The sequence below is a fragment of the Paramormyrops kingsleyae genome, chromosome 3 (genome assembly GCF_048594095.1).
Source record: "Paramormyrops kingsleyae isolate MSU_618 chromosome 3, PKINGS_0.4, whole genome shotgun sequence".
Lineage (NCBI taxonomy): Eukaryota > Metazoa > Chordata > Actinopteri > Osteoglossiformes > Mormyridae > Paramormyrops > Paramormyrops kingsleyae.
The window spans coordinates 5,901,921-5,929,661 of NC_132799.1; the positions used below are offsets into that span (position 1 = coordinate 5,901,921).

General features: G+C 48.7%; 2 protein-coding genes across 7 annotated transcripts; one reads left to right on the forward strand and one right to left on the reverse strand.

The window, feature by feature from the left end:
• Positions 1-153: 153 nt before the first annotated feature.
• On the reverse strand, positions 154-3,151 carry gpatch11 (G patch domain containing 11). The gene is made up of 8 exons (XM_023796331.2): positions 3,007-3,151; positions 2,519-2,745; positions 2,244-2,285; positions 1,948-2,068; positions 1,706-1,796; positions 1,399-1,521; positions 643-724; positions 154-551 (listed from the first exon to the last, which is right to left on the reverse strand). The coding sequence occupies exons 1-8, from the start codon at positions 3,051-3,053 to the stop codon at positions 496-498; spliced, it is 789 nt and encodes a 262-aa protein (XP_023652099.2). The 5' UTR covers positions 3,054-3,151; the 3' UTR covers positions 154-495.
• A 45-nt stretch (positions 3,152-3,196) lies between these two features.
• heatr5b (HEAT repeat containing 5B) lies at positions 3,197-26,841 on the forward strand. 6 transcript variants are annotated; one of them, XM_072709486.1, is made up of 36 exons: positions 3,197-3,422; positions 5,049-5,215; positions 5,370-5,581; positions 6,598-6,706; positions 6,835-6,984; positions 7,126-7,297; positions 7,500-7,657; positions 8,139-8,439; positions 10,763-10,918; positions 11,219-11,469; positions 11,746-11,857; positions 12,522-12,674; positions 12,945-13,044; positions 13,192-13,301; positions 13,394-13,557; positions 13,682-13,857; positions 14,028-14,133; positions 14,242-14,432; positions 14,528-14,687; positions 14,853-15,042; positions 15,952-16,121; positions 16,467-16,653; positions 16,795-16,974; positions 17,183-17,437; positions 18,003-18,184; positions 18,501-18,569; positions 18,665-18,844; positions 18,940-19,186; positions 19,289-19,495; positions 20,010-20,137; positions 20,414-20,552; positions 20,692-20,964; positions 21,533-21,757; positions 21,898-22,049; positions 23,764-23,977; positions 25,145-26,841. In XM_072709486.1, the coding sequence occupies exons 2-36, from the start codon at positions 5,090-5,092 to the stop codon at positions 25,450-25,452; spliced, it is 6,213 nt and encodes a 2,070-aa protein (XP_072565587.1). In that variant the 5' UTR covers positions 3,197-3,422; positions 5,049-5,089; the 3' UTR covers positions 25,453-26,841. The 6 variants fall into 6 exon arrangements, with proteins under 6 accessions (XP_072565587.1, XP_072565589.1, XP_023652076.1 ...); XM_072709488.1 differs by having other exon boundaries at positions 16,467-16,614; XM_023796308.2 differs by having other exon boundaries at positions 8,139-8,388.
• Positions 26,842-27,741: the final 900 nt, after the last annotated feature.

Here is a 27,741-nt window from a genome sequence, read left to right on the forward strand (position 1 = left end):
CGCAGACGGACTGATGGTCAAAATGACAGGACGTCAATAAGGGTAAAGAAGAACGTGAAACACTTTGGCGAATTCAGGGGGACACGGTGAGTGACGTGATTACTTTTGGTCGTAGGTTCCTAGTATAGTCCAAAATTTTCCTTTCTGAATCTCTGGGGTAAAACTATATTATTTTAATATCAGTAAAGGGACAGCATTCACAAGGCATGTCCTTTCATCTAGAAAATACAAAAATAAAAAGTAAATACATATTTCTAAACCACACATAATTCATTACAACAGTTGCCATAAGCACACTTGTTATATTTAACAGCAAAAAATAATAATAATGAAATTAGAAATTTGCTTTCATGGTTGCTTGGTACAGCAAACAATTCCAAGCATCATGTTAAACATGCTAGATATTTTTCCTTGTTTGAAATTGTTAATGTCCACAATCTTCACAAAGAGGATTGCATTTTGTAAGGTGAGTGAAATCTGTTCTCTCTCCTCCGCTCAGTCGTGGTCGGCAGCTGTGTCACCGGGACAGTTTGCGTTTAAATCATCTTCATCTGCAGGTTTAAAAGGAAAGTTTACCTGCACATCAGGTTACAAGGCATGCAGCAAGCTGATGACCAGGAACAGTTGGCTTTAAACACTTACCACTGTATGCAGTGCCGCACCATATGCAATACAAGTGCACACCCCTCAAATACGACGTAAGGATCTGCAGCTTGTCCAGCGGCTAGACAGAGAATGGTGATATGTTACCATCATAGGCGACTCTAGGCTTTTCTCCCAGGGGGTGGAAGGTGAGACAGGCCAACCAGTCATTCATTACAGGCTATGCCAAACTGAGCTACACATGTACATTTGTTTTTTTGTAAAAATGAATACATTTACAATAAATAATTACACAATGATATTGAACTGTTCAAATAACATTTTCATCTGATCACTAGGGGGTCAGATCAATTGCACCCCTTGCACCCCTGGTTAAATCACCTATGGTTACCATTTAACAAGAGGAATTCAAATGTGTAATTCATCATACATTTTTTGATGCCATAAATATTGTACGGTATTAATATGGCTTCACAAAAACATTAACAGGGAGTGATCCATCATGAAAATGTGTACTGCAGAACAAACCTGGTTCTGAGGGAGGGCTGGTCCACCCTACAGCTGGGCAAATGCCAACCAATCAGAGAGTATTATTATTATTATTATGATTATTATGAAGAATCAAGGGGGAAAAGTAAATGGAGTTTTTGAACTTTTACACCCAAGGCCCCAAGCCCCCCTGGAGAATCCTGTGGTCCATCTCAGCATCTGCAGAGATGTGTGAAAATCCCCAGTTCACTCAAACCCATATGGTGCCCTTTCAACAAATACTGGCAAAGAAGATTATGAACTAACAGTCAGTTGCTGGCCTTCATCTTCATCTTCCACTTCCTGTTCCTCTTCTTCATCTTCTTCATCTTCTTCTTCCTTGTTTGTAGTGTCAGGCCAGTACCAGCTCTCCCGGGGAACCGTAATGTCCTGACACACAAAAACAAAGTTACATAGCAATCATAGATTCCATTTATGGCTAGACAGGTTAAACTGTTGCTCAATTGTATTAGCATATTGAAGCATGATAATTAAATATACCGGCATGTGCTACTAAGTCAGTGGACTGAGATTTGACAATGGACCCCTGGGTTTGTGGGACATCTGTGCTGACCTTCTGGTTGTCCAGCTGCTCACAGACACGCTGGCTCTTCCGCAGGTCCCCCTCTGTCTGCCGCTGCTCCCTCTCTGACCTCATCCTGAATCTGAGGTGCATAGAGGGCACACAAACAGAGTAAGTCCCCGACATCTAAGCAGGAATGTTCTCAGTGCCACAACAAGTCGGAACTGACCCGACAAACTGATGGGCGAGACCAAGCCCTGCCCTGGCTCTGTTGAGACTATGTGGCCACTCACCTGAAGTCTTCCAGGGACTGTTTCTCTACCTGTTGCTTAATTCGCACTTTCTGCCGGTTTTGCTCCAGCTTCTCTTCTGCCTTCCTCTTCTGGACAGCCTCCATTCCAATCCCCCCCCTGTCTGATACATTTATAGTAATGCGTCACCTCAAGTACCTGCTTTGCATTTGGATGTCCAAGCTTAGCAGCTAGCCAGTCACAGTACAAAGTTACAGAGCTTTAACAATATACACTCTAAATGTGACACTGGCTGCAAACATTAAATTCATGTGCTAATGAGGAGGTAGAAAGCACACCTGTTTTGATGTTCAGTGGAATAGGTTCAACTCTTCCAGCCCCTGTAAAAAATGTCAAAGTTATTTTAATTAAAAAAAGGTTAATCACACTGATACCTATGTACATGTAATTACGTAACCACACACTTTTTCTATTTACTATTAAGTCCCACAATCCTGACCAAAATAAGAGGTTAAAAGAGTAATTGATTTTGCTTGAGAACACACTAGTAGTGTCCCTGATCTGGCTAACATGGCTAGTTTCCTTGAATACACTTAAAGAGATGGTGGCTAACCTTCCTTCCCCAGGCCTTGCCCTGCTTTGTATCCCATTTTCTGTAGAAGCGCAAAGCCTTTGTTCTCATTGCTAATGGAGCTCTGCAGCTTGGCTTCCCGACTCTCTTGCTCCTGCTCCTTGTACGTCTTCTGGCGGTTCTTCAGATTCTTCTCCTTGTGTAGCTCTTCTTTTTTCATAGCTTCCTTTACACGTTTCAATATGGGCATGCCCGGCTTCACGTCTTGACTAAAGGAAGGGATGAAGTAGATGGACGAACATAGTTATCTCTGTCAAAAACAGCAAAATACAGCCTAACCAAAAGAAGAAAATTTGGTCTTTTAATTAATTATATCACCCACTGTCCTTAAAACTCTAAGTAATATTTCAGAAACTCTCACCAATACATAACAACTGCGACCATCCGAATACCAATGTCATAACCAATGTTTATTTATTTAAGATGTCACTTATAATCAACGTCATCTACACATAATTCCGAATCCTTACATCGTATTAAGAAATGCATCCGACATGTAATCATCATCATCTGCCATATTTTGGAGGGAGTCAAAATACTATAAAATGCGTAAAAGTAATATCCTGCTTCTTTGCGCGACTGCACAATCAACTTGCCGTATTCCGTACGCCTTTTAATTCCGGGTTACTAATAGAGCAAAGAACAATACGTTCCGGAGAAATAAAACATTTTGGAATATTACGTGCAGAAAGACAATGTATTATTTTACTTACACTAAACATAAATTAGTATTTTTGTTACATGTGACATTATTAATATTACGACCTCCTTTAAAAATACTCTAAAGCTACATTTTGTAGTATCACAGTCGATGTTTCCAGTCGGAATAATTTTCTTGTCCCGAGCTAGCTACCGTGAACGTATCATTATTATTGGCGAAAAACAGGTAGGGGGAAATGTACCTTTGATATTTTATTAGTACGATTCTTATTGAACTGTCACGAAATGCTGTCATGGAGATGAAATGATTTTTTAAAATCCCTAAAGAACCCGAACGTCATTTAAATAGAAGCAGCGACATAGAAACATGTTAGACCGATTCGTGTCCTCTAGCTACAATGAATCATAGTTAGTAGTTTGCCTAGAAGCTTAACATTCACTTGTATGTCTGGAAGTTGAATTGTCTCGTTTCAGTTGGGTCATTTTCGGGCTGTTCCTCTTATTCGGGTTTGGTTTCAGGAGCTGGGGGTGGCTGGCTGGTCGTGACTAGCTTAGCCGGCCGGTCAGATTGGTCTGCCCCTGTTTCATCTAAGTATTTTCCGGCTGGTGTTACGATTTTATGCCACACTGAGGTGATTCAGACAATTTATTAGATACGTAAAATTAACGTACTGGGACGTGTTTCTGTCTGACAAACAGGTGTTATGCCGAAAAAGGCATCCCTGCCGTAGAATGCATGCCTGTCTCTAAATGACCGATTGGTCGCTGATCTGAAACGAGTTGAGCTACTTTGTCGAGTAAGGCTACCGTAGTGCTAATCAATAGCCCCCAAAAACCCGTAAAACTCTAACCCTAACTCCCCAAAAACCTCTAAAACCCTAACCCCCAAAACCCCCCTAAAACCCTAACCCTAACCCTCAAAACACCCCAAAAACCCTAACCCTTACCCCTAAAAAACCCCTGACCCCCCAAAAACCCTTAAAAGCTCAACTCGTCGGAACACCGGCATGCATTCTAAGGCAGGGATGCCTTTTTCGGCATAACACCAGTATTACTGGTGCCTTTGTGTGAAATCTGCCCGAGGCTCACATAGTGCACTACCTGGGTGAAATAAAAACATATAGAATTGTCCGAGAAAGATGGCAATATTGTGTAATTTTACGGTGAATTATTTTAATAACTTCGCGATAATATATCGTTTCAAATGTAATAAACTTCTAAGGCGCTCGCTTCTCACTTCGACCTGTCTGTTAACAATGATTACAGCCTGCCTGCGGTAATATGTATTATTGAGTATGAACAATTTCCGAATTAGTCTTGAATTTAAGTCTGATTTTATGATGTTGGTATTGAATTTCATACATTTATTCTGATTTCACCCACCCATTACCATAACTGTTGGTTTTTGTGTTCTTATTTATTGATTAGGATTTTCATATGTTATTGGGGGTAATTTATAGGTTTCTATAAAAAGTTGCTGTGAAATTGTATTTCATATTCGATTTAAAAACCATTTAGTTCTATTCAGACTATTCCTACAATTTAATGATTAATGAATTTGATTTGTAAAATAAACATAATTTTATATCATGAAATAGGTCTTTTGATTTTACAGTTTTACAGTTTTTACAGTAATTTGAAGTGTCACAGTAGCCAGTGGGACAAGAAGCACTATTGAAATTTGAGGAGAGGCACTACCATAGGTTAATTTGGTGCTGTTTGTGTATAGGAAGGAACTTTCATGATAGTGTCCAAAGTAGCTTCTGTTTGTACATTATAGCCCAAAGTGTTCTTATTGGGAGTTGTTTTTTATCCTTGACATCTCATTGGGTGTCCTGTCTGCTTGTTACAGTTGTGGCCATCTCATTGGGTTTCTAAGCAAGAAAGCCCATAATGGAGCTGGCTCACAGTCTGCTGCTCAATGAAGATGCCTTGGCACAGATCACCGAGGCCAAGAAGCCTGTGTTCATCTTCGAATGGCTCCGTTTCCTGGACAAAGTACTTGTGGCCGCAAACAAGGTACGCTTGCCATACACTAAGAGGCCTGGAGAGGTGATTTTCTGAAGCCCCGGGTTCCTGTCTCCCAGGGCTGTGCATGCACGTAACCTCTGTTTTTTGTGCGTGTGCGCACATGTGTCTGTGTATACGTACATGAATGTATACCCACATGCAGGTGGATGTGAAGGAGAAGCAGAAGAAGCTTGTGGAGCAGCTGACGGGTCTAATCAGTAGCGCCCCTGGTCCCCCAACCCGCAAACTGCTGGCCAAGAATCTGGCCACCCTGTATAGCATCGGCGATACTTTCACCGTCTTTCAGACCCTCGACAAATGCAATGACATCATCAAGAGCAAGGATGACACACCCGCCTACCTTCCCACCAAACTGTGAGTGGGCCGGGTCATGCAGGGGGGGTTGGGGTGGTAGGCGGTCTAGTGCAGTGTTGCTTGGTTATAGTAACAACCACATTCAGCCTAATCATTAGGGCTGGGTTTAAAAAATCGATTTTCTCGTTGAAATCTGTCTTCATTTCACCATATCGATTCATAAAATCCCAAGATCGATTTTTAATATATGCCTTGTACAGTCTATGGCCTTTTCCTGTGGATGGGTTAAGCTTTAATTTCATTATTGTTGCGTGGCCAGCCTTCTGCAATGAGATCTGGTGGAGAAAAACAGATAAACACAGAATGTACCGTCGGGCCTAAAGGCAGATGTCTGGATGTATGTAGGATTTCAGAAGCGTGATGACAGTGACAAGCTGGGCAAATGCAAAGTTGTACGTAAGATATGGTAAAATGGAGGTGAAATACTGCGGAAATACCACAAATATCTGGAACCGTTTAACGAGACATCATCTATAGGAGCAAACGTCCAGTCTGAAACTTATTAGTCATGTTAAATAAAGAGTTAATTAATGCAGCTGCTTTGGGGTCAAATCTTAATGCAGAGAGTAATATTTTTTAATAATGCACCAGACTAGAAGGTTCCTTGTACAATTTACAGCATTAGTACTCAGAGAATCTCTTAGCTGTCTGACCAAAATTGGTGTTGTAACTGAAGTATCCCTAATAGAATCAATATTGAATCAAATCTAATTGGAAATCAAATCGATTCGGGACTTTGTGAATCGTAGTTGAATTGAATTGGGAAATCGGTGGCGATACCCAGCACTACTAGTGATACCCTGGATGCACTAATACATGTCAGTTCAAGGTTCTTGCTAGCATGGCCTTTGATGCAGCTCTGTTGTTAGCCATACAAGCCACACTGCTCCATACTGGGCTGACAGGACCTTACAGGTTACTGTTTACCTGTCATCCTCATGGCAGTGAGTCCACATTGTTTCTTGGCACCGTTAGCTAGCAGCAATTGGCCCTCACCCATGTCTCCATCTCCGCAGTGCTGCCGTGGCTTGTGTGGGCGCCTTCTATGAGAAGATGGGCCGGATACTGGGCAGCTCCTTCCCCGACACCATCAACAACCTCCTGAAGGCTCTGAAGAGCGCTGAGGTACGAGCGCGGTTCGTGTTACGCTTGAGGCCGTCATGCGTGACAGGAGGAGGCGGTGGCTCCCGTCATGGATGCTGATTGACGGCTCTTTTGCTCCTCCCCCTTTCCTTTCGACTTTGCGGTGTCAGTCACAGGGGCGTGGGGAGATCCTGCTCAGCCTTCAGAAGGTGCTGAATGGATTGGGTGGGGCCGCTGCCTCTTGCCACCGGGACATCTATAAGAACGCCCGCTCCTTGCTGAATGACAGGTCCATGGCTGTCCGCTGTGCGGCTGCCAAGGTGAGTCTGTTAAAATCCATGCCTCTTTTTAGGTGCCACAAACGCTCATAGTCTCCTACTTTAAATTGGATTGTTCATCCACAGTAAACCAGTAACCCTGGCATAACTGGCTGATTAAGTCTTTCTCCTCCCCCATGTCAGTGCCTGCTGGAGCTGCAGAATGAGGCCGTGTTCATGTGGACCACAGAGCTGGAGAACGTGGCCACGCTGTGCTTCAAGGCCCTGGAGGGCTCCAACTATGGGGTTCGAGTGGCTGTGTCGAAGTTGCTCGGCACTGTGATGGCCACCGCCCTGATGCCCAAGCAGGCCGCAAGTGAGTTGGAGTCTCTGCTCTGCCAATCATTCACTCTTCAGAGTAGAGGCAGTCTGCCATTGGTTGGTTGCAGTGAGTGACTGGTTGCCACTCCAGTAGTATCAGTGTATGGTGTGACTTCCTGAGGCGGGGCGCAAGCTCGAGCCATTCAGAAACCAAGGGGCAGCAGAGGCGTGGCTGATATCTGTTTGCTCCGATGCAGTCATGCGGCAGAACGTGAAGAGGGCCACCCTGGAGGAGGTGCTGGAGCTCATGAGCACCGGGTTTCTCCGGGGAGGCTCCAGCTTCCTGAAGAGCGGCGGGGAGATGCTGAAGGGCGGCGGCTCTGTCAGCAGGGAGGTGCGGGTGGGGGTCACGCAGGTTCGTGGAGCCGCCGACGATCCTAATGATGTAACCGTATATAAATAGTGTTTCAGTTTGTGGAATTTAACATAGATACTGGGTTACTTCGCTTACAAGGTTATAATTAATCTTAAAACAAGCCTTGATTCTGTGGGTTCTGTATATGCCAAGGAGGTTTGCTATTAGCTTGGTGCTAGATTTAAGTCATTTTTTTCATGTGTTTTTGCCTCAGACAAAGTTATTGAATTCAGAGGATGCAATTGCAATGAAATGACCATTAATTAGTCATTAATTAGACCATTAATTAGACTGTGAGCAGCAGATGCTGATGTGGTCAGCATTTGCGATCAGAAGTGTTGACTTTGAGCAAGGGGAGGGAAGTCTGTTATATATTTCCCATGTTTCCTTTTATGAACTTAATAAATACACAGTGTGCTGAACAAATTGTTTTTGTGTGCATAAATCTTTTTTGTACCTGCCTATCCTTGACCCCCCCCAGGCCTACGTTGTGTTTGTGACCACGCTGGGCGGCCAGTGGCTGGAGCGTAACTTCGCAGCCTTCCTGTCGCACGTCTTGGAGCTGGCGTCCCACCCGCGCGCCACGCAGACGCATGTGGATGCGGTGTACTCGCGCCGCTGCGTCTCCTTCGTGCTGCGCGCCTCGCTGGGCGGCCTGCTGGGCGAAAAGGCACAGATCGCTGCGGGCCGTGAGATCTGCCAGGCCATCGCCAAGCAGACGAGGGCAGTGGGTAAGGAGGTGCTCGATGGGGGGGAGCTGTCCGTGTTCAGAGTGTTGCAGAGTAAGTACTAGCTTTTGCCATTGTTGTTTTGTTTTTTTGTTTGCTTTGTTTTGCTTGATTTGTTTCGTTTGCATACTTTTGTTTGCTTGCTTCTACTTTGTTTGATCACAAATTTGTCTTGCTTATTTAAATGTTTTAAAAAAATTTCCACATTGCTGTGCTACTGGCTGATTTTGGATTGTTCATCTTCAGTGGTGCTGATGGACTGGTTCATGTGGCTGATAATTCAGTCACATCTAAGCAAATTAAATGCAAAGTACATGGACAAGGCACCTATTTTGTGGTACTGAATCCAGACTGGTACCACTGAATAAGGGTGTGTGTGTGTGTGTGTGTTCTGATCAATTTCTCAAAATTAGCCTCATGATGGATGATGATCATGATGATAAGGCCGCATAACTTTGGACACAACATTCTGCTGCTGTTTTTGTACTGCAGACAAATGCTTTTGGCATGTTTATTACCCACAGATCCAATATAAAATATAAAGTTTTTTTGTTTTAAGTTTAATGCTACTGAATAGTAAATATTAATACTAAATATACTAACCTTAACATCAACATTAGGTCTAGTAAAGCAAGTATTCACTATTTTTCTTTTCATTAACTGTTTAGCACCAAATTCATTTATTTATCATTTTTGACTAAGGCATGTACCTGTTTTTCTGTTTTTATAATCAAGCATGCCTTATTAGTTTTTTTTTTTCCAAATCTGACTTTCTAAAAAATTTTTCCCCACATCCAGTTATCAGGCAAACTTTTTGTTCATCTTCAATGCTCTTACCCAGTGATTTGCTTTGAACTGCGGTGCAGTGAATTCTGGCAACTCATCGGGCTTCCGGGGGGGGGGGGGGGGGGGTGGCGGAAGAGTACAGTCACTTCCTGTTAGCTGCTCATTTATGTACATGGGCCTCGCTGCTCACCCGTGTGTAGAACGAGGTGTCAGTGGCAACTGCCATATCTTAATCCGGTCATAGTGAGCGTAGATGGGGGTACGTTTACCCGGTCATGGTATGGCCGTCATCAGGAAGTCATCCTCCTCCCCCTATGCCGCTGAGATAGTTTAAGAACCGTTTTCCAAGCCCTCTGCGCAAGCCAGTGTGCAGATTCAGCAAACTGGAATGCGTGTCAGGCCACTGCCTGCGCTGTACCCCTCTTCCTCACTGGTCTCAGTACCGTGGGGCTTTTTTTTTTTACTGGTTTAACTACATGTGAAAAACGATGTTTAAAAACTCCTGCAGTCATAATTGGGATTATAGAGTAGAGAAATGTGACGCTGTGTTGAAAGGCTCCAGAAAATCTGCAGCCTGCGATGTTCTCCTGTATCCAGGGTCGTATCTAGGGGTGGAGCCACAGGGGCACTGGCCCCAGCTGAAAGCTGATTGGGCCTTAGTGTCCCTTCCCCTCTCAGTCACTGACTAAAAACATCATTATCTAATGATAAGTTTGGCCCCTCTAATGTGCCTCACCTTAAAAACGAATCCTATAATTCGCCCTATTTTTATATAGCGCCTTTCACAACACAGCTGCCCCAAGGCACTTGACGAGAGTGTGTGGCAATCCATTGTTAGTTCATCTGTTACTGAATGGTTCATGATACAGGGAGAAAGGGAAGAGGGAAAGAATCCCAGAAGACAACGGAGGAGAAGAACCAAAAGCTCTCTAGTAAGGAGAAAAACCCCCTCTGGCTCTCCAAGGTGGGCTGGTTGCTCTCTGGAAATGCTAGCAGTATAGAAACCAAAGAGGATGATCATGCTTCCATAGAAGCAAGGTGCAAACTGTGGTCGGGATCAAAGTCCATCAGTGAGCCAGTTCTCCACTGAGTTTTAAGGTGTGGGTGAGCAAGACTAAAGTAATAGATCTTCGGCTGAGATGTAAAAACTGAGATTCAGTGTCCTGTACATGAACTGGCAGGCTGTCCCATAATCTACCTAAAGGCTTCAGCACCAAGTTATTTTTTTCATATGTGAGATAACAAGGAAACCTATGTTCTGTGATCTGAGCGTAAAATGCAGCTTTAAACATCTATCAGTTGTGTTACACTGGCAGGTGCTTTACCTTTGAGTGCCTTGTATGCAAGTAAAAGAACTTAATCCAGTAGCTTATAGGTAGGCAGTGATATCAGTGCATGTATCTGCAGTGTGTGGTGGGTGCTGCTTGAGTGGAGATAAACCAGTTTAAATCTGGCGTAAAATAATCACCGTCAGCTCGGGTGGAAGTCTGACATAGCTGAACCTAGACTGGTTAGTGACAGCAGGCTGGGTTAATGGATGACGGACACTCAAGGCTGCCCTGTTCCTTCTCTCCCGTGTCGCCCCCTACAGAGGCTGTAGTGAACGACAGCAGCGGGGAGAGCCGGACGGGCTCTGCAGACGTGTCGGCCAGCCAGCACGTGATGGTGTGCGCCCTGAAGGAGCTGGGCAGCCTGGTGCAGAGCCTGAGCGCCACCGCCTCCCCGCTCATCCAGGAGCCGTCCATCGGTAGGCTCACGGACACGCCCACCTGGGGGGGGGTGGGGCCAGTTTTAACCCCGCCCACTCTGAAAACGAAGGGGGGTGTATTCATTCTTTTGCTGTATTTATCGGTGAATCTATGCTCAAGATCCAACCATTTCTTTATTGTTGGCCAAAGACCCTTATTAACCTTTGACCTTCTAGAGAGGATGCATTTGTGATGGGCTGATATTCAGGGGTTCATTAGCTATTATTGAGGCACCCAGTGAGATTTTGCAGTTGCTCCCTCCCGTGACGTCGTCCCCTCGGGTCATTTCACCCGGGCAGGCCTCCTGGAGACAGTGACGTCAGTGCTGCTCCACCCCAGCATGGCGGCCCGCCTGGCCGCGGCCTGGTGCCTGCGCTGCGTTGCCGTGGCACTGCCGTACCAGCTGACGCCGCTGCTGGAGCGCTGTGCCGAGCGCATCAACAGCCTGAAGACGTCGCCGGAGGCCGTGAGCGGCTACAGCTTCGCCATGGCCGCCCTGCTGGGGGGCGTGCACCAGTGTCCCCTGGGCATCCCCCATGCCAAGGGCAAGGTGGGCAGCGCACTGCCGGGCTCTGACAGCTGGCCCTGTCAGCATTGCTGATAACAATCACTGGTGACCATCAGCATCACTGGCACCTGTTACTGACAACTGTAATTAACAAGTCTTCAATGACCATTACTTAACCCTGTCTCTGACTCAGCCAGTACTAATTACCAACTCAGCCAGTACTAATTACCAACTCAGCCAGTACTAATTCCTAATTTCCTCTTAAAAGTCTCTTCTTCCTTGAGCCGAGCTGTTGGCTGATTCAGATTCCCCCCCCAGATGGTGGTGAGCATCGCGGAGGACCTGCTGCGCACGGCGGCCCAGAACAGCCGACTCTCGCTGCAGCGCACGCAAGCCGGCTGGCTGCTCCTGGGGGCCCTCATGACGCTCGGTGAGCCTCCTGTTCAAGGGTACAAGAGCAATTCCCTTCCTGGGATTTGCAGCCCTGTACCTTCTTCCTCTACTTCCTGAAGTTACATGTAGTCCTACCCATTTAGATAGCTGGATATTCTGGATGTTTCAACATAATAGGTGATGAATCCACCTCCATGTTTGCCATTTCTGTCATCTAAAAGTACTTGCAGAGCAGCTACTCAGATTTTCTTGGAGCTCAGGAGTACAGCGTCTCTCACTGAGATCTGTGTCTCTCTATCTGTGTCTCCCTGCCTGTGTCTCCCTGCCTGTGTCTCTCTATCTGTGTCTCCCTGCCTGTGTCTCTCTATCTGTGTCTCCCTGCCTGTGTCTCTCTATCTGTGTCTCCCTGCCTGTATCTCCCTGCCTGTGTCTCTCTATCTGTGTCTCCCTGCCTGTGTCTCTCCATCTGTGTCTCCCTGCCTGTGTCTCTCCATCTGTGTCTCCCTGCCTGTGTCTCCCTGCCTGTGTCTCTCTATCTGTGTCTCCCTGCCTATGTCTCCCTGCCTGTGTCTCTCTATCTGTGTCTCCCTGCCTGTGTCTCCCTGCCTGTGTCTCTCTGCCTGTGTCTCTCTGCCTGTGTCTCCCTGCCTGTGTCTCTCTGCCTGTGTCTCTCTATCTGTGTCTCCCTGCCTGTGCCTCAGGCCCCTCCGTGGTCCGGTACCACCTGCCCAAGATGCTGCTCCTCTGGAGGAACGTCTTCCCACGCTCGCAGAAGGAGCTCGAGGCGGAGAAGGCCCGGGGCGACCCCTTCACTTGGCAGGTGACCCTGGAGGGTCGTGCGGGAGCACTCTGCGGTGAGCTGTCGGTCCGACTCCTGACCAGTCTGCAGTACGGTGTTCAGATCCGATTTCGGTCCCGTAGAGCCGCAGGGAATCTGTACTTTGGCTCTGAATTGTCAATTGATCTTTAAATTAGACATGAAATAAATGTAATTCAGTTATTTTCTGAAATATGAAACACCGTGGGCAGCTACAATTAATTTTTGATGCTGTCACAAAAATTTTGAACTAAATTGGCTGGGAGCACAACGATGACCTTTGACCTCTCCCTCCCTAACCAACCAGCTATGCGCAGTTTTGTGGCTCACTGCCCCGAGCTCCTGACAGAGGACGTGATTCGCAGGCTGATGATGCCCATCGAGTGTGCTATGACCATGATGTCACAGTGAGTATGTGCGCTCTGGGGGGGGGGGGGGGTCATGTGACTTGATGGAGCCAATAGGAAAAACCTTAAGCATTTAGTCCATGAAGCGGTTCTGTAATCCCTTTCCTGGTGGGGTGTCCTTACCCCTGGCTCTCTTCTGGTTTCCAGTGTCCCGTCGGTAATCAAGGTGCATGGAGCTCATTTGAAGGCCAGTGCCGCCATGGTGAGGCTGAGGCTCTATGACATCTTGGCCCTTCTGCCCCCCAAGACTTATGAAGGTAGGAGACATTTTACCCCCGGGGCATGCTGGGAAGGCCTCTTCCGGGTCACATGACAGTGGATGTTTATCCTCCCTCCCCCCAACATGTAGGCAACTTCAACGCCCTGCTGAGGGAGCTGGTGGCTGAGTTCACCCTGACGGACAACTCGGCCAACACCACCACCTCCCTGCTGCGCTCCCTCTGTCACTATGACGACAGTGTGCTGATGGGCTCCTGGCTGCAGGAGACTGACCATAAGTCCATCGAGGACCAGGTGACTTGGGGAGGGGTGTGGCCATGGCAAATGGGCGGGGTTAGACGGTAGAGGCGTGCATTTTGGGTCTGTTACTGAGGATTATAATGGCTGACTTGCTCTTTTATGCTTATGTCCCCTTCAGCTGCAGCCCAACAGCGCGTCGGGGAGTGGGGCCCTGGAGCATGACCCCTCCTCCATCTACCTGCGCGTCCCTGTGGGGGAGGCCATCCCAGGCCCGCTGCCGTTGGGCGTGTCTGTCATCGACGCCTCCGTAGCACTCTTCGGGGTGGTCTTCCCCCATGTCTCCTTCAAGCACAGGTGAGCACCATGGCTTTGACTCGGCAGGGTCACAGATATCTGCCAGGCCTGTGAGCGTGTGGCAGATCTGTGAGGGACCTGGAACCGGAAGTTTATAGGTCACTCTCCGATCATCGCGGTGCCCCTGATGGCCTTTCGGGCTCCTTGTGCCCCCTGTGTGCGTGAGACAGGCTCCAGATGCTGGACCACTTTGCCGAATGCATCAAGCAGGCTAAGGGAGTGCGGCAGCAGGCCGTCCAGCTGAACATCTTCACCGCGGTGCTGAGCGCGCTCAAGGTGAGTCCCCGCCCCCTGGCTTCGCTGCTCTCCCCTCATGTACCTGGGTGCCTATAGAAGCTGGGACCGCCCTTAACTGTCATTCCCTGCATGCCTCCATTCTCCCAGGGCCTGGCGGAGAACAAGAGCAGCCTGGGCCCAGAGGAGGTGCGGCGCTCGGCCCTGGCACTGGTGATGGGCGCACTGGACAACCCCAACCCCATCCTGCGCTGTGCGGCGGGGGAGGCGCTGGGCCGCATGGCCCAGGTGGTGGGCGAGGCCACCTTCATCGCCAGGATGGCTCAGCACAGCTTCGACAAGTAACGCCCCACGTCTGACTCCGCCCTCCCCAGCTCTCTATAAATAGCCCATTAATTAGCTAATCACCCCCATCCCCCCCCCCCCCATCCTCAAGGCTGAAATCGGCGCGGGACGTGGTGTCCAGAACCGGCCACTCCCTGGCCCTGGGCTGCCTGCATCGCTACGTGGGCGGCATCGGATCGGGTCAGCACCTGAAGACCAGCGTCAGCATCCTGCTGGCCCTGGCCCAGGACGGCACGTCGCACGAGGTCCAGGTGAGGGGGCCGGGTCCGGTTTCGGCAGCGTCTGACCAGCGATGGTCATTTAATAAAGTGAAAGTAAAACTGTAGCCCGGTAAGGTATATAGACGGAAGCCTGCAGTCCCCGTGAACCCCCCCCCCCCATCATGTGACCCGACCCGCGCGCCGCTGTCCCCGCAGACGTGGGCCCTGCACTCGCTGGCCCTCATCGTGGACTCCAGCGGGCCCATGTACCGCGGCTACGTGGAGCCCACCCTGTCGCTGGTGCTGACGCTGCTGCTCACCGTGCCCCCCTCGCACACGGAGGTGCACCAGTGCCTGGGCCGCTGCCTGGGGGCGCTCATCACCACCGTGGGGCCCGAGCTGCAGGGTGAGCCCCCTCCCACACGGCATCCAGCACCAGGGATCGCCGACCGATCCCGCGTCCGTGGCAGGATGCTGACTGAGACAGAAAAAGCTATCTAGGCTACATTTCTAAGTGCTGTGTCTGTGGTAAAAACTGCATTTTTCTCAAAGTATCCATCAGAATTCGGCATCGTGTTGAAACATGGTAATTTACCATTTACCATAGTAATGCTGTAATGACTCCACCACACGTCCCTGCACTCCGTCACCATGTCAGTATTAGTTGCTTTGACTTGTTTCCGATGGTGCCATCACCTGTGGTTAGTCGGTGGTTGTGGTCGGTAACCGTATGGAAAAACCTGTCCTCAGGTCTAAACACTACAGCTTTGTTAACCAAGAAGATCAGGCCGACCTGCCCTCCCCCTGCTCAACAGGAATGAACGTAAATCTGATATGACGATTTCTGTGGTTTATGTAAAAAAAGGGGAACGCATCCCTGACACATTAAGTCAAAATGTAACGATTACTGTAGGTGCTAATTATCAAGCCCACATGATTAAACATAGATATAAATGTGCGGTAATGGTTCTGCAATTGCTAAAATAAGTATAGAAAATATTATGAGGCCTCAGACAAGTTGCACCACTGATAGTTTGTGATGTTGCTTTTTTTGCAAATAGATTGCCATACCACAAGGGGGCAGTATAAGACTAATAGTCACAAAGGGTTACAATGATTCCCCATATGTCAGACTTAGTGCTTTTACCTAAGTGTGAAAGGGTTGCAGTAAAGAGAGAGTCAGCAGCACCTGTCGTTTTCGTGCAGGTCTATGTTAATGGGTCGACTTAAGGGCTGCTGTGTGTTACGTTGTTGCCCGTACTGAGAGACTAAGACCGCGCTGACAGAATGACGCGTCCCATATGTCCGTCGACAGGCAACAGCGCGACCATCTCTACCATCCGCTCTTCCTGCCTGGTGGGCTGCGCCATCATGCAGGACCACTCGGACTCGCTGGTGCAGGCCGCCGCCATCTCCTGCCTGCAGCAGCTGCACATGTTCGCCCCTCGCCACGTCAACCTGTCCAGCCTGGTGCCCTGCCTCTGCGTAAGACCTAGAGCCCCAGCCTAACCCTAACCCTAAACCTAACCCTAAACCTAACCCTAAGCCTAACCCTAAGCCTAACCCTGCGCTCTGTCCTGCCTGTGCCCGTTCCTTCTCCTTGTAATACTGTCCCACTGAAATATTACATGCTTACTTCTATCTATACCCCAACCCCTTTCCAGCCATACTAATCCCTATCTGGCTCCACCCCTAACAAAGCATAACCACACCCATTCTATTTGGCCACACCCCCCAATATTTTTGCTCCTCCCCTAATCAGTGCACATGGGCTCGTGACTGGAACCTGTAGTGAAACGTAGGTTCCGTTTGCCCCCCCCACCCCCCCAGGTGCACCTGTGCAGCTCCCACTTGCTCTTGCGGCGTGCGGCAGTGGCGTGCCTCCGGCAGCTCGCCCAGCGAGAGGCGGCCGAGGTGTGCGAGTACGCCACCAGCCTAGCCAGGAAGGCGGGTGACGCCAAGGACAGCGCCACCATCAGTACGTCGCCGTCGTACATTGAAAAGCAGTCGTTAAAAGGTGCGGATTCTCCTTCCACATTTACCTGTGCGTGGGGTTGATCTTTATAGCCGTCGCTGTAAGAGGGTGAATGGATTTGTCACGGACTTGAAGGACGTGCGGTATTTGGACACCCAGGCTTCATGCCTCACTCTCTCTCAGACCTGAACATCACCGAGACGGGCCTGGAGGGCGTGCTGTTCGGCATGCTGGACCGCGAGACGGACAGGAAGCTCTGCTCCGACATCCACGACACCCTCGGCCACATGCTATCCTCGCTGGCTGTGGAGAAGCTGTCCCACTGGCTCAAGCTGTGCAAGGACGTGTTGGCTGCCACTACAGGTAGCGGACTTGCTCTTAAGGGGCTCCAGTGTGTCTCCACTTGTGATTTACCAGGGAGAATAAAGTTTGATTCAGTCTCTCTTAAACTTCAGCTCTTTCTGTGGTGTATTGCAAAGACTGATAAGCTTCCTCCTTGTCCTGGTGACATCATGTGCCTGATATAATTCTGATATCTGTTTATGTATATATATTTTTTTTTTAATGGCAGAGGTGGGCGGGGCTGTGGCACCAGAGCTGGGCAAGGAAGAGGAAGACTCGGAGAAGAAAGACGAGATGGATGATGACACCATGTTCACCACCCTGGGCGAGGACGACAAGAACAAGCCCTCCGTCGCCCCCCGGTGGGTGACTCGGGTGTTTGCGGCCGACTGCCTGTGCCGCATCATACTGCTCTGTGAGAATGTGGACAGGGCGCACTTCGACCTCGCCACCGCTCGCTCCGCCAAGGCCAAGAACCCCAAAGGTACTTGTCCAGTGTGTACTCTGGCCCATCGGGTCTCTGGTGTGGTTCTGTTATGGTCTCTCACCTTTGTTTGGGCCTGTGTGGGCCTTCCTGTGCTAAACTTACAGGCTCCAAAATTCGCAATGTCGTGCCGAAGTCACTTTAAAATGATTCATAAATTACAGAAAAGCCCTTTTTTTTCCCTCCCCTCTTGAGACAGAGTTCCTCATTATCATCCCAGTCTATACAGGCTGACTCTGAGTCATTAGGCACAGGGTGGGGGGGGGGTGTGGTTTAGGCAACCACAGGCCTTAAGGAAGTAAGTGTGAATGAGCAGAGAAGTGACTTAGTTTGCCTGTTATCTGCAGAGAAGGAAGGACTGAGGTTCTCAAACCCGCAGCAGCTAGACAGCCAGTCACTGCTGATTAGCTTCAAAGTACTCGGGGGAAAGTTTGTTACACCATAAGTCACTTAATTTCTGCCACTAACACTCGCACTCTGTGTTTTCATATAATCAGCCACTAATGCACTTATTTTTGGGTTTATAGTAAGTCATTTCTTGGGTGACATTCTCCGTCCGTGCCAGGTGACCTGCTGGTCCTGCATCTATCGGACCTGATCCGCATGGCCTTCATGGCCGCCACGGACCACAGCCACCAGCTGCGCATGGCTGGGCTGCAGGCGCTGGAGGACATCATCAAGAAGTTCGCCTCCGTGCCCGAGCCCGAGTTCCCCGGCCACGTCATCCTAGAGCAGTACCAGGCCAACGTGAGTCTGTCCAGCCCCTCGCAGCCTCTGATTGGTCGAGGCTGATGGGAGCAGGGGGCGGGGCTCTATCTTGGGAATTAGTCTGTAATTGTCAGTAAATTGTAATTTTTCATATTATTATGGAAATGTCTCAGTCAGCAGTGAGTACATGAGACACTGGGAATATCACAGGGAAAATTAGAGTTGCTCCTGGGATTATGGGATGCCGCCGGCTGCCATCAAGGGTGACCAGGAGAAAATCCCATAAGAGTCCTGGCCCAATGTGATGTCACTCACAGCACCATTTACCCCCCCCCCTCCCCCCCCCCCCCTGCAGGTTGGGGCAGCCCTGCGTCCTGCCTTCTCACCCGACACCCCCTCTGACATCACAGCCAAGGCCTGCCAGGTAACTTGAGGCACAAGAGACGCTGACTATCGTACGCCTAAGTCTGAGGCTCCACCGCTGTTGCTAAGGAGACTGGCGTCCCGTGGTGTTGCTAGGTGTGCAGCACCTGGATCGGCAGCGGCGTGGTCAGCGACCTCAACGACCTGCGGCGGGTCCACAACCTCCTGGTGTCCTCCCTGGACAAAGTGCAGGCCGGGAAGAGCTCGTCCACCCAGCTGTACAGCGAGAGCGCCACCACCATGGAGAAACTGGCCGTCCTCAAGGCTTGGGCTGAGGTCCGGCCATCTACCTGCCTTCCTGTCACGTGATCCTCCCTCCGCTCAGCTGCGCGCTCGTTACTGATGCCCGCTTTCCGATCCGGCGCCCTCAGGTCTACGTGGTCGCCATGGAGATCAAGAAGAAAGCGGAGAACCAGCCGGCGGAGCCGGCGCGAGCGGGTGCGGACGAGGAGGAGGAGGAGGACCTTGGGGGGGCGTCGGACGTGCTGCCGCCGGACAGCCTGATCACGCTGGTGCAGCCGGAGCTGCCCGCGCTCAGCCGTCTCTGGCTGGCGGCACTGCGCGACTACGCCCTGCTCACGCTGCCCGCTGAGTTTGCCAGCCAGCTGCCCCCTGACGGTACGCATCCCTGCCAGGCTGTGATCCCGTTCCAAGCGGGTCCCAGGTTGGCCCCGCCCCCTCACCCCAGCCCTCCGTGTCTCCCCGCCCCTACACCCACAGGAGGGGCCTTCTACACCCCCGAGACGATCGACTCCGCCCGGCTCCACTACCGCAGCTCCTGGGCGCCCATCCTGCACGCCGCGGCACTCTGGCTCAGCCACGCGGGATTCGGGGCCGGAGACGTAGCTGACGAGCCCCCCCGGGCCCCCGGCACCGCCCCTAAGGACCCGGATGAGCTGGCGAGGGACAGGATGCACCTGCTTCTAGGTACAGCACCCTCCTCCTGCTGGGATTCCGACCCCAAGCCTGGAAGTGTGAGGCGACAGTGATGCTCACCATGAAATAAGCATAATATTCAAAAAATACATTTTCTCATTTAAAGGTGAATCGCCTCCTGAGGTCCAGCGATTCATTTGTAGAGGACATTATGCTTTTGCTCTTACAGTATGTGCCACTGTATTAAGACTCACTGTTCCTTAAAAAGGACAGTTAGGGCATTAAGATGACATCACATGTGTGGGGGTGTGACCTTGCTAACTTCCTCCCCTTGTCAAATCAAAATGTTAATCAATATTTAAAAAAAATTCTTCGTCGGATCTCAAGAGGATTGATTTAGTTTATGAAATGTGGGTAAATTTGAGGTTCTTGAGAGGAGGAGAGAATTTCTGCGTTATATTTCTGTCTGGGTGTCTTTTTCTGGGGAGTCATTGAACATTGGGATGGATGGGGCAGCGTAAAAACCCAGAGAGGGACTGAGTCCAGTGTAATGCCCCCCCCCCAGGCGTCAGCATCGAGTTTCTCTGCTTCCCCCGCCCGGAGGAGCCCCTGGAACACGTCATGTCCTGCCTGCAGGCACTGTGCACGCTGCTGGACTCACCCTGCGCACGAATGCACATCGGCCAGGACCAGGTACGCCTGCCAGAATGACGGCTGAATCACGCCGGAATCCCTCTGGCTCTGGGATGTGCTGGGGGGCGGGGGGGGGCTCCAGAACTGCAGGGCCCATCTGCTGGTTTTCCGTTCCACTTTGTCTGCTGTGTCATAAATGATTAATTGCTAGTCACAACTGCTGAGCTGAACTGTAAGCAGACATTTCTAAGGGAGACGGGTGATTGGGTGAGGTGTGAGTGGGGGCGGGGCCATGTTTGCAGAGAGCCAGCCTACTCCCTTTTCCTCTGGTTGCAGCTTTTGGCGGTGGAGCTTCTGAACGTGCTGCACCGGCTGCTGCTGACCCGCGACCCGCCCGCGCTGCAGCTGCAAGTGGCAGCCGTGGTGCAGGACACCGTCCGCGCTGCCCAGGACCACCTGCAGAGGGCGCTCAAAGGTGAGTGGCTGTTTGGCGCAGGATGCAGGATGCCCTCATTGGGATAGGTCAGACTCAGTGGAGGCTTTAATTATTTTAAACTTTCAGTATTAATCTGCCCTCCTCCCCCCGGCCCAACACTCTCCTCATTCCCTACCAGGTGAAGAGGAATCTGATGAGAAGGACCAGCCCTCTGCCCTAGGGGAGGGGGGAGACACGGGGGAACTCCTTCCTGGGAAGTCCCTGGTGTTTGCAGCCATGGAGCTCTTGGTGTTCATCCTGGTGCGGCATCTGCCGCAGCTCAACGCCCGTGTGGCCGACTCACCCAGCCACCCGGCCCACAGGACCCAGCGGCTGCCCGACGAGAGTGCCCGTCTTGTGGCTGCCACCATCGCCATACTGGCTGAGCTGCCCTCCCTCTGCTCGCCAGCAGGTGGGGCTGATGTGCAACACACACACACACACACGCACTTGCCATTCATTTCTATGGGCATTACCCCAATCCCAACTATGACAATCTTAACCCCTACCCAGCCCTAACCTTAACCGTAAGTACCCAAACAAAATACAAAACGTCTGCCATTTTTAGTTTTTGGTTACATTCACAGATTTTTATAAAACTGAAGTTATCCTTGTGTAGACCAAAAAATTGTCCCCACAAGGTAAAAAGTTTCCGGTTTTTTATCACATTGTGGGGAAATCTGGTCCCCACAATGTGATAATAACAAAAGCACACATTTCTCACACACAGATCCGTTTATCTTGTAGGGACTTTCCACGGACTCTGACTTGCCGTGTATGATTCCTACGTCCTTCCAAGCAGAACTATAAAAGGCTTGGACCCAAAACTGTTGGCGCTCGTGTTGTTTATTTAAATTGGTGATTTTTATAGAAGAATTTTCCACCAAAATGGAATGGATACACCCACAAATACACGATAGCGATCGTGAGCTCACAGGAGGCAGAAGGGACATCTCAGCCTGCTGTCTTTGCCTCGCCAGGGAGCATGACCGTCCTACCCACAATCCTCTTCTTGATCACGGGGGTCCTGAGGGAGACGGCGGTGAAGACGGCAGACAACGTGATGCCGCTGCCCGTGTCGGCCGCCCTGCAGGGCATCAAGACTATCATAACGTCTCCGCTTTCACGAGTGGAGAAGATTCACAAGCAGTGGAGCACCCTGGTGCGCAGTAGCCTGGCTTCCGTGCTGGAGTACTCACAACCAGGTACCGACGCGCACACACGCTGCACAGACACCAGCTCCACGTCTCAAACAAATACGTACTGATGAATTCTCTGAGTTATCAATTGAAAACACTTCTTTTTAAAGTGGGTGTGTTAATGACATTGTCGGACTTCCTCTCAGACGAGTCCAGACCCAACATGGACGAGGTCAGCATGCTGACGGCCGTCACGCTCTTCCTGCTGTCGGCTGGCACAGAGGTGGTGGGGGTCACGTCCTTGCAGAAGGGGTGTATGGACCGCTTCCGGAACGCCCTCAACTCCAGCGACCCCTGGGTAATGGACTGCAACATTGCTGAGCTGTATTCCTTCATACCTTCTGTCCTGCACCATGTCATTCCTGCACCGCCCTCCCGTGTGGGAGGGGATCAGAAGCCTTCATGACTTGTTCCTCAGCCCAGCCAGCAACATGTTTTGGTTGTGAGACTCTGCAATGTTTATATGAATATAGGGACAACTTAGGAATCATATTTGCCTGATTTATTGTTATTGCAGTTTTAAATGTTGTCATAATTGCTGTAAATCACCCTTAGGGACACTTTCCTGTGAGTATTTTCTAGCTGTATATTATAGAATACTTGTTTTTTTTTTCTTGCCAGAGTCTCTTGAGCATGCAAAAAGTATTTGACTTAACTTGCCATGTTTAGTGGGTGAGTGAGAGAGACGGCAAACCAAAGCGGACATTTCTGTTACCTGTTATAAGATAATTGGCTAAGACAAAGGCAGTTTGTGTAAAGGGCACTGGTCCAGTGTGGTGTATCTGGCACAGCGATCCGGCAGCCTCATACAGCGCACTGCATAGGAACTGAGACACCATCGATTTCTGATTATTTCCTGAAAGATGGGGAGGCATCTTCCACGTCATCTCTAGCTCATAGGATACAAAATCACAAAAAAACCAAGTACTCGGACAGATCGAGAAAAGGCCATTCATCCCAGAGAAGCTTTTCTTCATGTGGATGCATTGGCACTCAAGTGGGGAAAAATGGATGGGATGCTGACGGACGTCACCCTCTGAAAGGAAGTGTCCAGCAACGGAAGGAGCTGAATCCAGCATCTCCTGCGTGGCTCAGCCTGTGGGTGGTCCTGGGCCCAGTAGGATCAGTACTCAGTCCTCAGAATAGCTAGATGTGCAGTTCCTCCACACTGGCTCACTGCAGACGATGCAGATCATTAGGTTTGGGCTCCTTCAGCTTCAAATTGCAAAAATATTTATTCTTAAGTCTCAAAACAGGCATATAATGTAAAAATGTAGAAATGGTTGGATTGGTGGATATCAATGATGTCCCATGTCAATGCTAAAGATTGGAATCGGGACGATCCAGGCATTTTTAAATTGATAAGTATCGGTTACCAAAGCCCGATCTATTTCATTTCTCACTTGCAGCCAATTTACATCAATTGTGGCGATTGTAAGGTTCCGTCACACTGCAGTAATCCTGAGGCGCATGGCTTGGAACTACAAACTGTGTCAGCCGCGCGGAAATTCTTTAAATCGGAAACTCAAAGTAGCCCAACAGCTACCTGCAATGTTTGCAAAGCCATCCTTTCGAGAGAAGGTAGCAACGGAGTATCGTTTAATGCAAGAAATCTAAACATCACATGGAAGAATAACATTAAATTGCAGGGCTTTCTCAGACATGGGATGCAACCACGCCTACTGTATGTGTGTATATATATTTACATATTTATTAAAAAAAAAAGAGATCGGGACTCGGAATGGATGGAATCAGGGTACCAGAAAAGTGGACTGGGACATCCGTGACACACACACACACACAGGTCTTTAGTGTTCATTGCAGAGCTTCTACTGAATGTGATGTATTATCTGTTATTCTCCACGTGCTTAGTATATATTTTAATTTTTGGAAATTTGGGCACTTTCTGTGGTGATTTTAAGGTGTCTTCGTTCACCCTGACATCAGCACAGATCTCCCAATCGTCATTCTTTGCATCCCCCTTACCTTCTCTCCCCCCCCCGACCCCCCAGGTCCAGGCCAGGTGCTACCAGCTGCTGCTCTCCGTGTTCCAGCACTCCAGCAGAGCCCTGGCCACCCCCTACATCCACGCGCTGGCGCCGCCCGTAGTGGAGAAGCTGAAGGCGGTGGAGCGGAGCCGGCCCACCAGTGCCGGCGAGCTGCAGGCCGTGCAGGAGGGCATCAAGGTGCTGGAGAACCTGGTGGCCATGGGCGAAGAGCAGAACCGTAAGATGCCGGCCGAGAGACCCAAACATCCAATATGGTAGCTAAGTTAGACAGCAGAACGCTGACTCACAATCTGGGATATACTTTTGTGGTTCTGTTGTATATTCTTGGGCGTGACAGTGTTTACCAAGTTGAAATCGTGATGTGCAGCTTGGTTCTGTCTCCACAAAAAGCAGCAAACAGCTCAAGGAAGGTTCATAACTTAGTTAGTAGCAGAGCTGTGACTCTGTGGTCCTGCTCCACACAGAGATAGGATACCCCTTACCCAGTTCATTGATGTTCTTGATATCACACTTTCCAGATTGGGGAAGAATCACGGTGTGTTTGTGTCTCCATAAGGATGCTCCAGTCATGCTTCTTGTGCCCAGCTGACACGTTATTGTGGACGGTTGTGCTACTTGATCTTTGTCTGAGATTTCCCAGCATGCATTTGTCTTTCCCAGCATGCATTTGTCTTTCCCAGCATGCATTTTCCTAAAATCAAGGGTTTTCCAGTTGCAGTTTTTTTTCTGAAGCTGGCCTCAGAAAATAAATAGAAAAGCCTGAATTTGGAAACAGACCTGTTAGAACTTTCTTAACATGATTAGATAAGAAAATTACAGTAGATATACTTATTGGGATTATGTGCTTTGATTGATGCATATTATTTGACCTCTATTAAAATATTCATGTACTGTTGTACATTACTGTGTAATTATGGTACATTGTTAAGTATTAATGCAGTCTATCTGAAATCTGTAAGCTTCCCGAGTATTAAATTTTCTTCTGTTTCCTGACAATGGATCTACATGAAGGTTTGGTGATAAGGGGAAGGTCCTTAATAACATCAAGCTATAATTACTGAGTCTATAAATTTGCTTCAGTGAAATAAGTTTCTCCAGGCAGAGGAGTTGGGAGTAGGCATGCTACTGTCTGTCGTGCATAAGGAGTTTTTTCTGTGGAATGGGCTTATGCATCACCAGTGAATGGTCACATTAGGCACCAGCGTGAAGCTCTGTTTTTTGTTGTTCTTGTTCCACTGATTTACACTGATCTAGTGTTCTATGGTACCATGGTGTGTCAGAGTGTTGACTTTTAACGAGCTGTTGTGTGTGTTTGATGAGCTGGACCATCGATGTCTGACTTCACCTGTGTATCGCTCTCTCTCCCCCCGCCCCCCCATGAAAGGTGTCCAGCTTCTGGCTCTGCTCGTGCCCACGCTGATCTCCTACCTACTGGACGAGAATGCCTTCTCCTCGGCCAGTCCCGCCTCCAAGGGTCTGCACGAGTTCGCTTTGCGGGACCTGATGCGCATCGGCCCCCTGTACCCGACCGCCTTCAAGACGGTGATCGGAGCCGCCCCGGAGCTGAAGATCCGCCTGGAGACGGCCGTCCGGGCCAATCAGGCGAGCAGCAAGGCCAAGGCCACGGCCCGGCAGGCCCAACCCACCGTCCAGGCAGCGCCTACCATCAAACTGAAGACCAGCTTCTTCTAGGCTCTCTGTCTCTCTCTCTCTGTCTCTCTCCCCACCCCCTCTGTTTCTCCAGTCATTTTTTTAGAAGCACTGTATGCCATATATTGAAAATAACATCATGTTCCCACCGTTTGTTTTCAGTTTGCTTTTTTGTCTGTGAATCAACCTTTTTTTTTTTAAATAGCTATAGTTATTTATAGGTGCAAATGTAGTAGTCAATGAGCATGTAAATATGAAATCCAGGGGTCTCTGTGTTGAGATTCTTGGAGATTAGTCTGGAAATTGACTTACTAGACTGCATTTTAAGGTGTAACCTGTTTCAATTCCTGGTGTACAAGGCGGTGAATCTGTAAAGGAAATGATCAAAGTTGACGTTGCAGAAATGATTGTTGTTATTGCGACCTGGATGGTCTTTCTAATGTCTTTCCCCCATTCATTTTCTCATTCCTTTAGCCTCCACGACATGCACTTTACTTCAATACAGCCTTCGAGCAAAACTGAGACTTCCCTACCCCCCCCCCCATGACATAAATATGAATCCAGGTGCCCAATGGCCCATTTGCTTAATATGATCAGATAGTGCTGTGTTTGCAAATGAAAGCATTATGTTCTATTTCGTGCGTGTGCGTGTATATTTTGTAAGTCTGGATAAGTGTGAATAACGACACACGGGATGCCAATCATGAGCTGTTGTGCCCACTTTCAAAAAAGGAGAATCTTGGGTAATCTAGGCATTGTTATTGCCCCATCTACTCTTCCCCTTCCTTCTGTCATTTTGGTGTTTCTTTTGGTTGTTTCTTGTCAAAGTTTGGACCTTGCATCTTTTTTGTAAACCATATTCATTGTCTGTCAATACATTAATACATTTAAACCTTTTGTAGATCTGTGTAAATAAATGAACCTGACACAAGTTAAACCATCTTCACACAATTTACAATCTGAGCACTGCAAGGCATGAAGACATGTTTGTAAACTCACAGAAACATCGGTCACCAGGGAAGTGTATCACAAAACCAAATTGCTTACTAAGCTGGATTAACAGTAGTTCAGTATGAATGGACGGTATCTTAGTTCACTTGCATCTAGCAGAGTTCCTTAAATCCAACAAGTTATCTAGCTGACCAACATATCTCACTTTGTGATACAGGTCCCTGGTCTCTCGTCACTGTCAACCAAAGCTGGTGTTTTGTTTTATTTCCTGTGGTGATGTTTCTGTGGCCGTTATATTCAGTGGTACTGGACTGCTTGTGAGTTTGACGACAAAAAAACAAAATGTTGCATATAGCACTTACAAGTAAGCCACAGAAGGTCCTGGGTTTGGGTTTGTTCTAAGTCGATTTGCTTCGTCTACAAGTCTGTAAGAATTTTATCATGAGTCTGAATAAAAGCAGCAGGTTAATGGAAAAAAAAATCAAATGTGTTGTGTGTCACTATGACATGAGAGTAATAAGCTAGGAATAGTGAATTCAGGCCTTGTGGGCCCATTTTAATAGGGGTAATATGCAGAGATGGCAGCTACCAAATCCATAGGGCAACATCTGGAATAAAATGAGTTTCGCTGAGCTAACGGAGTCTCTATTTCTGAATTTCTTGTCTGGAGTAAAAACTGGTGCTTTTTCCAGTGAAAGAATGTTTGCTCGACTGTAGTACAAGTTCATAACAAACCTGATGAGAAATCATAACGAGGCTTCACTCTGCTGAACAACACCCTGAGACAGATCTCCCATTCCTTCGTTATGTTCCATTATATTTTCACGTTCCTACAAATGATACTAGTGGTCAATGAGACTTAATGCCAGTAAAATCTGTAGTGAATCTGCTGCTCTGTCATAAACAAAGCATGCTGGCATAACACTGGAATTTTACTAAATGAGATCATCACTTGCCTGGTGGTTGGAATAGCTGGCTGCATGACTGTGACTGAGACAGCAATAAAAGGCAGTGACTTTACAACATTATTCAGCAACAGGACAGCGCTTTTCCCGTACCCAGAAAGTCCTGCCGACGAGCACACAGGACTTTCAGTTCGTCCTGATGGAGATGCCAGGAACAGATATTTCCCACAGTCTGCACTATTTCAGAGCTCGATCCCTTCTCTGATCAGACAAAGTTCATAAACAGCCTTTTCCAGGGGAAAGAAACTGCTCTGTCACACCAAGATCATTCCTGTGCTATGAAAGCCCCCATCAATTGATTCATTCACAAATGAATAATAAAAATAAAAGTATAAAACGAAATGATATTAAAGGAAAAAATACATTACCACTTATCCATAAAAAGAAACGTCCAAAATACAGCCCCTTTAACAAG

What these genes read in the sequence shown, in the direction of transcription:
- gpatch11 (XM_023796331.2), bottom strand. Translation starts at nt 3,053, where the DNA reads ATGGCAGATGATGATGATTACATGTCGGATGCATTTCTTAATACGAT. An exon ending in GCAAGGCCTGGGGAAGGAAG is followed by an intron (nt 2,286 to 2,518) that starts GTTAGCCACCAT and finishes CATTTTTTACAG; the next exon opens with GGGCTGGAAGAGTTGAACCT. An exon ending in ATGAAGGCCAGCAACTGACT is followed by an intron (nt 725 to 1,398) that starts GTTAGTTCATAA and finishes TTCTCTGTCTAG; the next exon opens with CCGCTGGACAAGCTGCAGAT.
- heatr5b (XM_072709486.1), top strand. Translation starts at nt 5,090, where the DNA reads ATGGAGCTGGCTCACAGTCTGCTGCTCAATGAAGATGCCTTGGCACAG. An exon ending in GCCCCCCAAGACTTATGAAG is followed by an intron (nt 13,302 to 13,393) that starts GTAGGAGACATT and finishes CCCAACATGTAG; the next exon opens with GCAACTTCAACGCCCTGCTG. An exon ending in CTCCCTCTGCTCGCCAGCAG is followed by an intron (nt 20,965 to 21,532) that starts GTGGGGCTGATG and finishes TTGCCTCGCCAG; the next exon opens with GGAGCATGACCGTCCTACCC.